This window comes from Dendropsophus ebraccatus, chromosome 13, assembly GCF_027789765.1.
Source record: "Dendropsophus ebraccatus isolate aDenEbr1 chromosome 13, aDenEbr1.pat, whole genome shotgun sequence".
Lineage (NCBI taxonomy): Eukaryota > Metazoa > Chordata > Amphibia > Anura > Hylidae > Dendropsophus > Dendropsophus ebraccatus.
In genome coordinates this window covers 73,950,818-73,961,791 of record NC_091466.1, presented here as the reverse complement: position 1 = coordinate 73,961,791, position 10,974 = coordinate 73,950,818, and the positions used below count along the sequence as shown (strand labels likewise).

At 44.6% G+C, this 10,974-nt stretch overlaps 1 protein-coding gene across 5 annotated transcripts in view; it reads left to right on the top strand.

Moving 5' to 3' along the window:
* The window catches only part of TTBK2 (tau tubulin kinase 2), a 68,166-nt gene that overhangs the window by 33,253 nt on the left and 23,939 nt on the right, over positions 1–10,974 (top strand). For all 5 annotated transcript variants that reach the window (XR_011359597.1, XM_069950926.1, XM_069950925.1 and 2 more), the window contains exons 4-6: positions 1,045–1,118; positions 4,262–4,402; positions 5,775–5,879. Coding sequence is in view for 4 of the 5 variants with exons in the window: in XM_069950926.1 (XP_069807027.1) it covers positions 1,045–1,118; positions 4,262–4,402; positions 5,775–5,879 (320 nt within the window). In the remaining variant the exon portion in view is untranslated. The remainder of the gene's footprint in view (positions 1–1,044; positions 1,119–4,261; positions 4,403–5,774; positions 5,880–10,974) is intronic.

The window sequence follows — 10,974 nt, the reverse complement described above, 5'->3', positions numbered from 1 at the left end:
ATAAAACCTAGCCTTTAATTAATTGAAATATAAACAAATGGAGAGGTCCATCTGCAGAATATATACAACAACTATAAGGCGAACGCTAACAGAGAGAAGGACGGGTGATATAAAGTCACATCAACTATATGTCCCCTCTGTGGAGATACGCAGCATCCAATGCTCAACAAACCTTCTGGAATTAAAGGGGTTATCCAGTGCTACAAAAACATGGCCACTTTGTTTCAGAGACAACACGACTCTTGTCTCCAGTTCAGGTGCGGTTTGCAATTAAGCTCCATTCACTTCAATGGAACTGAGCAGCAAAACCCCGCCCAAACTGGAGACAAGAGTTGGACTGTCTGTGGAAGAAAGTGGCCATGTTTTTGTAGCGCTGGATAACCCGTCTTAATGTCCCCAGTATGGATGAGCAAACTATGATGACACCACAGTATATACAGCAAGTCCCAACACATTTCCCCAAGATGAAGCTACATTCATCAGGGAATAAGTCACTGATCACAGCCTATTACAGTACAATAAAAGCATGCGTATAAAGGTAAAGCCAAATTAGAGAGAGAACGGGCTCAGTCCTGTTAGGGCCCTATTACACGGGACAATTATCGTGTGAAAAATCGTTATCGTTCAAATTTAAACAATAATCGTCCTGTAATTGCAGGCGGTGGTGGAAAAATCATTTGTGTGTTGTTGATTTAGATCTGACCCTAAAATCATCGCTGATCGTTTGCTGTAATTCCGCATTGTTCATTGTTTGCTGGGATCAGATGGAGTAAACAATTGTAACTAACGACTATCGTTCTGTGTAAGATTTTAGGTTAACGATAAACAATCTTGTTTGCGATCGTTTATCGTAAGTCGTTAATTGTTAAAAATCGCTTTGTCTAATAGGACTCTTAATCCGACCCTGAGGACCATGATCCTGGACAATAGTGGCGTTGGTTCTAGAGCGCTTTTCTTCATATACATGGCATAAGATGTTTCTATGAAACACGTTACCTTGTTTATATCTGTCATCTAAGTATTTTATTCTCTCCGCTTTGTTAGGTAAAGATCATGTATGTCGCTTCATAGGATGTGGGAGGAATGATCGCTTCAACTATGTGGTCATGCAGTTACAGGTAAGTGGTACATAGTGTAGTGTAATGTAGTAGCCGTTTCCACACAGTATGGGGCCTTTCTGGTATGTTCTTAAAGGGAATGTGGCATCAGAAAATTACCTATTGTGTAAAGCTTGCCTGTCCCGGCTCGTTCTCCTGATCGGTGGAGGTCTCGGGAGTGATGGCAGAGACAGCAATGATTAAAACGTAATTTTTCTAATCCTGTTTCCATTGTGTTATCTGTATTCTAAAATAATCCCGGATTATTTTTACTCCTATTCTGTACAGATCACTTTTCAGCAGTCTTCTCTTTATCACAGGCAGGATTACAGTAAAACTACAGTGTGTGCTCCCCCAGTAGTATATAGTCCCCCTGTGCTCCCCCAGTAGTGTATATAGCACCCCTGCTGTGTGCTCTCCCAGTTATATAGCCCCCCCGTGCTCTCCCTCCCATATAGCAAATAACATAAAAAACAATACTTATACTTACCTGGGTCCGAGCGTCTCCTCTTCTCTTCCCCTCTTGTGGCCGCACTGCAGCGGTCACAGGAGGCCGCTCTCCCCTTGTCCTGGCGTCGGCGCTCCAGTGCTGTCACTCAAGCCGCGAAAACCAGAGACAGAGTGTGGCCTCTTATGACCGATGCTGCCACAAGAATGACAGACAGGGAGGGAGCCGATGGCGCCCTCTGTCACTGCTGCTCCTTGTTACAAGCGATCATAGTTACTGTGCATAGGGCAGCCGCGCAGCTCATGATACAGGTATACTGAGCTGCAGCAGGGGTCCGGACGGCTAGCCTCCAGTCCGCCAGATGAGAACCCCTGCCATTGAGCATGCCTAGAAAATGTTTCCATACTAATTATAAAGTACCCTTCTGTCTCTTGTTTAACAAGGCATTCCTATTTTTTATCTATACAACCAGTAACATTATAATATATATTGTATATATATATGGGCCCAAATTACTTTAAATCTGCAAGTTTCAGGCTAGATTTGCAGTGGTCTTCCTCTCATTTTCAAGGCTTGCCTATTAGACAGGGTGCGACTCAGCTTACAGACTAACCCATCTGCTATGCTTGCCGTCCTCCGTGAACCACAATTCTGCTTTATTAACATCCCAGAATATAACAGGAGCTAATGGTCCCAGGCAGATCACTAATTGACCTTTGTGCAGACAGAAACTATAGCTGAGCCCATCAAATTTACAGTTCTGCCAGCCAGTAATATTAAACTACTGCATATAAATAGCCATGGGTTAGGGATGGAGGCTCTGCATATATTGCTGCCATTTGCAGGAAGTAGATTATAGGTTTTTATATAAACTGATGACTTGTTTAATCATGAGACGGTGACTGCTGGAAGTGGGTGGGGCCTTGATTAAAGGTGGAGCCTAACAATAGTGCAGAGGGAGGGAGGCTCCTGCTGCAATCAGCTGTTTTATAGCCAGACACACACAGAAAGGGCCCTATTCCACCAGACGATTATAGTTTGCATAATCGTTAACGATTAACGATCTCAAACGACCGCTATTGCGAAAGACCTGAAAACATTCACTCATTTCCATGGAACGATAATCGTTACTTATGATCGTAATTGCGATCGTTTTTCTTTGCTATTTATTCGCTATTGCGTTCGTATCTACTGCGAACGACCGAACGTCTTATTCAATGCGAACGATTTGCCAACGAGCAACGATAAAAATAGGTCCAGGTCTTATAAAGCGATCAACGATTTCTCGTTCGGTCGTTAATCGTTAATTGCATTTCAACCGAACGATTATCGTTTGGATTCGAACGATTTAACGATAATCTGAACAATAATCGTCCGGTGGAATAGGGCCCTAAGGAAGGGGTGGTATGGCTGATTTGAGACAATTAGCATTGCTTGAAGGGCTTGTCGGATTCATCGGTGCTTCGTTCTGTTCCAATTTACTTACCTTCGATTCATGCACTTTTCTCCGATCTGCTGATGACGATCGGAACATTAGTAGGGCCGGATAACATTAAACAAAAGCATCATGGCAGACGGGAACGCAGACTCTGGACCGTGTGAGAGGACTACGGCATAGTTCAGGGATAGGGAATCTCCAGCTGTTGCAAAACTACAATTTCCAGCATGTTTGGTACAATTTCCAGCATGTTTGGACAACCTAACATAAGCTATGACTATCTAAGCATGATGGGAATTGTAGTTCCGCAACAGCTGGAGGCCCCCATCCCATGCGTAGTTATTTAAGCCCTAGTTGCTTGACACTTTTTAAATTAGGCTCAAGCTTTAATATTATTGTCATGTTCCAGCAATGTATACCCAGTCTAATATCATTTGGGGTCTTCTCCTGTACATTTTGGTATTCTCTGTATAATGTTAAAAAAAAATGTTAAACATTTAAAAAATTTAGATTTAAAAGAGAAGTCAGGTGAAAAATTTTATTTTTGTAATGTATTGCCCCCCCCCCCACCCAAGTTATACAAATCACCAATATAGACTTATTACCGGAAATGCTTATAAAGTGCTTTTTCCCTGTACTTACTACTGCATCAAGGCTTCACTTCCTGGATAACATGGTGATGTCACTTCCTGGATAACATGGTGATTTCACAACCCGACTCCCAGAGCTGTGCGGCTGTGGCTGCTGGAAAGGATGATGGCAGAGGGATGCTCAGTGTCCCTCCAGTGCCCTGTGTCCCTCAGTGTCCCTCTGCCATCATCCTCTCCAGCAGCCACAGCCCGCACAGCTCTGGGAGTCGGGGCGTGACATCACCATGTTATCCAGGAAGGGACATCACCATGTTATCCAGGAAGTGACATCACCATGTTATCCAGGAAGTGACATCACTATGTTATCCAGGAAGTGACATCACCATGTTATCCAGAAAGTGACATCACCGTGTTATCCAGGAAGGGACATCACCATGTTATCCAGGAAGTGAAGCCTTGATGCAGTAGTAAGTGCAGGCAAAAAAGCACTTTATAAGCATTTCCCGTAATAAATTTCACCGTACTTCTCCTTTAAAAAAAAAAAAAATTGTTTTTAGTATGTGACTATTCAGCAAAAGAAAATCTAGGTGATACATTCCCTTTAAGAGCTAAGTAGCTATAAATCTTTTTTTTATGTATTTTTTGTTTTTTAGTGCTCTGTGAACACACAGTCTCTCTTCTCTTTCAGGGTCGGAATTTGGCAGATCTCCGACGTAGCCAATCCAGAGGCACCTTCTCCGTCAGCACCATGTTACGACTCGGGCGACAAATTTTGGAAGCTATTGAGAGCATTCATTCCGTGGGCTTCTTGCACAGAGATATCAAACCAGTGAGTACAAGATAATGGGCTCAGCAGCGTTCTCTCTTCTATCAGGATCAGCAGACGCACAAATTAATTAGAGGCGAAATAAAGGATCATTACATATATTAGCGCCGACACAATCAGGAAAACAGGATTTTGCATGCGTTCCCTTTCTCTGACAGTGATCATTGACGTTCCGGGAGGTTGAGCTGTTGTGTCAGCATTGCTTTGGATAATTGCAGACTTCATGGTAATGCTTCACTTCTTCTACTTGAAGTAATGTGAGCAACTGGGAAAGTAAACCAAAGGGTTAATCGGCACAATATGGTGTTGCTTATAGAAATTTATAAGGATCAGCAGAGCAAAAATGAATCTTCACTGACACGTTGCATACAGTTTTGTGTGTTCAGCAACAATTCATTTACATTTTCTATACGTAAGTTAAAAAAAAAACAAAAACGGTTTTAGATGCCATGTTACTGGCATGTAGCTGATCGCACGTCATCATTTCTTCTTATAGAGATATTAACGGTGTCGTCCGGACCCACAAAATATTTAGCAATGGGACTAGACTTAAAAATCGTAGAAGTTATACTCACCTGCCCTGATCCCCCTGCAGTGTGCAGTCCAGGCTGAACAGCAATACCCGTTTTATTTCGACATACCGCAAATAACATACCCCAGTCACAGACTGCCTGAACAGACCTGCACGTTGAAACAAAAGTAGGAAACACTGCTCAGTGGGAACCAGGTTTTGTTGGGATGACAGTAGCAAGGGATCGGGGCAAGGGAGTATAACTTTATTTCAATAGTATTTGTCTCCTGGCCACAGGATCATGGGTTACCTAGTAGGTGTTCGAACCTGAAAGCTCTGCATTTGAATACCGGTGGCTGAAGAAGTTTCGTGCAGTCCTAGGACGTGCTGGAAAACATGCATACAGCCATAGGCCATGGCTTTGCCTTAGGGCTGCATCTATCTTCTTCAGCACTGGTGTTCAAATGCTGACAGTTCGGATTCAGACGAACCAGAGCGTGCTCAAGGTTCATGCTCAAGTCCGATCATTCTGATGGCTGTAGGGAGTCCGTGAAAACATAGACACAACAATAGGCCAATGTTCAATGTTCTGAACTGTTATGGCTCCGCCTCTTTGGCACTGCAGCATTCTTTTTTATCACATTGCAGTCACAGACAGCTAAATGTAAAGTAATGTGTGTTTCCGTTTCTATAGTACTAGATAACATTGTGAGTACTTTGGCGGGTTCGGTTCAGGTCTAAGTTTTGACCACACAAGATAGAAACAAACTTGTAATGTGTTTTCTGTCTGTTGTATTGAAATACTGCGCATATGTTTTGTCTATACTTGCTGAGCAATCTTCTCTGCTTTTCCTTTCTTCACAGTCCAATTTTGCCATGGGCCGATTTCCCAGTACCTGTCGGAAATGTTACATGCTGGATTTTGGACTAGCGAGGCAGTTTACAAACTCCTGTGGAGACGTTCGGCCGGTAAGTGGGGAGGAGTTACATAACCTGACCACCCCAGACTGTATTCTTATTTATAAATGCCTGGGGATCCCATTTTATGTAAATCAGTCCTATTCTTGTACTGTGCATTTATTTTATTAAAGGGATTCTCCTCAGCGTGATCACTCAGCGAGTACAATAATAAATTGTTATATTTGTGTGTGTGTGTGTGTGTGTGTGTGTGTGTGTGTATGTATGTATATATATATATATATATATATATATATATATATATATATATATATATATATATATATATATGTGTGTGTGTATTATTATTAGTAAATAAATAATAATAGTAATAATAGTTGTTGTTGTTGTTAATAATAATAAATACGTATTATTGTTATAAAATATATAGCCCCCCCCCCATTTAATTCGTTTTTATTCTATTGTTACACTCTGGTGTACCTCTTTAGGGGTATGGCAACATGTAACAGAATCTTTTGCGGGTTATCTGCAGTGAAAAGAACATGCCCCAAATCATGTTGATTGCTTATAGATTTATCACTGTGGATGTGAAAAATGTGAAGGATAAAAAAGAAAGATTTGTGTAGTTGGAAATTTGGTTATAGATCTGCAGTTCCCACAACATAGCTGACAGCCATAAAAAGTTAAAGGGGCAAATACACAGCATATTTACAAACACTGAAAACATGGCCTTCCTAAAATCTCATCCATGCCACTTGTGTCTGTACCTCCAGAAGTCATGTTATATCCATAGTCTAATGGGTTGGGGATCTGACCGCTGACACCCCCACCAGTCATCAGTACTGGGGAAAATCTTCCCTCACATGGCGCTCGCCCATCAATCAACTTATCATACCCTGCAGTTAGCGCATAGCTTTTGTTGACATGAATACCCCCTTTAAAGCGAATGTACCATCAGGACATTCGCTTTAAATTTTGCACATGAATAGAGCGTCGCCGCTGCGGAGATGCAGGTGGCGTGGTCCTTTTTTTCAACCATGGCCCGATTCTCACGCATGTCTATGACAGAGCATCGGCCCGGGCTAAAGCAGTGGAGGCGGAAACCCCCTCCCCTCTACTAGAATCAATGGAGCTGCATTATAGTAGGGAGGGGATCCCCCCCCATTGGGGCGGGCCAGCCAGCCCCCAGTGCTTCACCTTCAGCCATTACTTGGTAATAGATGGCTGCCGTTCTATTCATAAGCAAAACTTAAAGTGAATGTACTGATGGTATTTTCGCTTTAGGACTTTACCTTCCCTGTCCTAATTTGTACCGTGTCACTTTGACTGTGGTGGTTTGTGTTATTAGAAAATTATGTATTGTTTAATGGGAATCTGTTACTAGGTTTATGCTGTCTTAAGTGAAGGTGTATTACTTACATCATTCTGTTCAGCCGTTCTCCTGATATGCGGGAGAATAGGATTAGTGCTACACCCCTCTTCCAGCCCTCCAGCTACTGATTGACAGCTGTCTTCCTATATACAGTATGTATACACAGTATAGATGGGGAGAGGGAGCTGGTGCTCATTAATATGAAGGACTACTGAGCACATGCACATAATGGAGAGGACTAGTGCCTAGAGTGCTTAATATTCAGCTTCTTTGTCGCTAGTTAATGCTACCCTCCGATAGAGCAGCATAAACCCACTGACAGAGTCCTTTAAAGGGAAGCTATCAGCAGGTTCGTGCAGTCACCTCCCCCGTTTTTGCACTAGTCACAGAGCATGCCTTCACAATACTCCCATTCTGGTCAATGCGACTTGCTGTAAAGTGTATCTCTAAATGCTGTAAAACCCACAAGACGTCAGGAGAATACATGTCTGATGTAGGAGTAGGGAATAAAAAGACAAAGAAAGTGTAAGTCGCCAGTGGAGACGTCTTTATTTTCTCTGTTTTGCCAGAAAGTTACAGGATTCATCGGCCAAAAATAGCAGCTGTGCCAAGCCGGCCAAATGAGACGCCTGTTACCACAGGACTCTCTCCAGCCCCGGCAGACATTTATTACATTGTTGTGGAGTCCTGCAGGGATGACGCTCGCCCCTCCATGCAGCGGCTTCATAATCACTTTAGTGTTGGATGAGATGAGAGCCGAGAATTCGATTTGTTGCAGAACAGATTTGCATCAAATGGTGGCGGAGGCCTAACCTGATTTGCATCTGTGCACCTGGCCTCTGCCGCCCACTCATTAGTGGTCGGACTATGGGACTGTGGAGGGGGGGGGCAGCGGAGGGGGGGGGGCAGCAGTGGAGGGGGGTCAGCAGAGGGGACACAGTCTCTGTGTAGGTGATGGACAATGCAGATCACTTTAATGGGGTTGATAATAACCGATTACATTTCACTTTATAGAATTAGGCTGGGTTCACACTGCCATTTTTTGCAATCCGTTCAGCGTATCCGTTTTTAATTGGTTACTTTTAGGCCCTATTCACACATCCTGTTCCTGTCCGCAATTGCGGATCCGCAGAAAAATAGGACCAATGTATTTCAATGGACCCATACACACACCCGTGTTGTGTACTGGGCTGCAATCCGTTCTGCAAAAAAAAAAAAGGACAGGCCCTAGTACGGACAGTAACTGACACACCCAATACAACTCTATGGGGTCCGTATTTTACGGATGCGATACGGATGAAAATTTGCGGATTGCTTACGGACTCAAAATTGCGGATTGGAAAATATACTGACGTGTGAATAGACCCTTAACGGACATAAAAATGTAATATTGTTCTGGTGAAGGGGCGGTGGCAGCATTGGTTTTACTGGTGAGGGGCGGCGGCATTGGTTGTACTGGTGAGGGGCGGTGGCGGCATTGATTGTACTGTTGTGGAGCGGTGGCGGCATTGGTTGTACTGGTGAGGGGCGGTGGCAGCATTGATTGTACTGGTGTGTTGGGCGGTGGCAGCATTGATTGTACTGTTGTGGGGCGGTGGCGGCATTGATTGTACTGTGAGGGGCGGTGGCAGCATTGGTTGTACTGGTGAGGGGCGGCGGCATTGGTTGTACTGGTGAGGGGCGGTGGCGGCATTGGTTGTACTGGTGAGGGGTGGTGGCGGCATTGGTTGTACTGGTGAGGGGCGGTGGCGGCATTGGTTGTACTGGTGAGGGGTGGTGGCGGCATTGGTTGTATTGGTGAGGGGCGGTGGCGGCATTGGTTGTACTGGTGAGGGGCGGTGGCAGCATTGGTTGTACTGGTGAGGGGCGGTGGCAGCATTGGTTGTACTGGTGAGGGGCGGTGGCGGCATTGATTGTACTGGTGAGGCGCCATGGCAGCATTGATTGTACTGGTGAGGGGCGGTGGCAGCATTGATTGTACTGGTGAGCGCTGTATTGGGTATGAAGTAAACCTTGCATGATCTGGCGGTACTCTGAACCTCCACATGGGTGACATACATATGTTCATTTTTACACCTATTATATTTCTTTCTATGTGTTTGCACTGACAGCAATATCCCCTCCCCCGATAGGTTTACACTAGTCTCTGTGCTGTCAGATCCCTTCCATGCATCGGTTCCTTCAGATTCCCGCACGTCCTGTCAGCTGCTGTTGTGGATGTGATGGATGGCAGTCATGGCTGCTGATCACACGCTGCTTGTTGTCTGCATCAGCATGTCCATGCTCCTTAGGTGCGGCCATGATGATAGGGGGGGGGGGGGATAGGGTAGCGGTACACACATGTAGACAGGAATATGTCGTCTCTATGGAGTGCACTACATTTGCTCACAGCCTGTATGGCAGATGCATCTCTTGTCATGTGTCTAAGCATTGCACCATTACAGTGAGAGAGCGTTCAGCCGTATACAGCGCTCAGCCAAGGCTTCACCGTCCCGGCGTGTCACAGACTAGACAGACATAATCTCGTTTCATCAGATTATCTGAAATAGGTTTTCGTTCTCCGTGGCTCAAGGAGGTGACGCCGGGTCATCGACTGTAGCATCATCATCCCGCCCAGCAGAAGTCGGTGCCAGAGGCTAGGTGCATGGGGAATGGCTGCATGTCAGGGAATGCTGCATTACAGGACTCCCTGCGGATAGAGTGTAGTCATCGGGTGACACTAGTTCCTGCAGAGAAGGGGTTAATATAGCTGGAAAATGTGCCCCAGTCCCCTTATATCTGCTCCTCCATACTGGTTGAATAACTTTCTTGAGAGGATGCAATGTGATCATTGGTTGTATGGTGTCCGGAGAGCAGAGAATAGAGGAGCGGAGGTAGCTATAAAGGGTGATGGATGGATGCTCCTGGTGTCGGCCTTTTTTTTTTTTTTTAAAAAAAACAATCTTTAATCTGAGGGAGCCGTGTCACTAAGGCTGGGGCTTAAGCGGCCATGTCCTAGGCCTTCAGGCCTAGAACATGGCCGCTTTAGGCCCAGCCTCAGTGACACGGCTCCCCCAGATTAAACTATTTGTTTTGTTTTTTGTTTTTGTTTAAAGGACGACAACGGGAGCATCCATAACCCTTTAAAATGTCACTGTCGTTTACATTTTTGCATAAATAGTACAGACGATTTTAAGAAACTTTGTAATTGGGTTTATTAGCATCATGAAAAAGCAGTTTGAAGCTCTCCCCCCTGTCTTCATGGTTTTTTATGGAGAGGGGAGGGGTGGAGGGAGATGAGGCACCAAAACAGGACAACAAAGAGTTAATTTACAGCTACATCACCGGCCTATCTCCTCTGAAGTCAGCACTGACCTCTGAATACCGGCTTTCACACAGGTCCCACTGTGTAATCCTTTGTTCCCTGCTGGCGACTAATCTCCCTCCTCCCCCCTCCATACGTTACACAGGGCTCCACTGATGTTAAAGAGTCGAGATTTCCTGATAATGAGCAGTGAATAAGAAAGAGAGGAGGGGGGGGGGGAATGGGGAAAGTCGTTTTGAATGCAGATAATGGCAGATTTGCCTAATAAACCCAAATACAAAGTTTCTTAAAATTGCCGGCACTGTTGATTTCTGCAAAAAAAAAACAAAAAAACATGACAGTGACATTTTAAAGGTACCTCTGCCTGGGCCACCGATGCTTTAGGCCCCACCTCATTGACACCATCTATCTATCTACTATCTGCTACCTATTTATCTCATATCGATCACACCTATCTCTCTCTCTCGTGA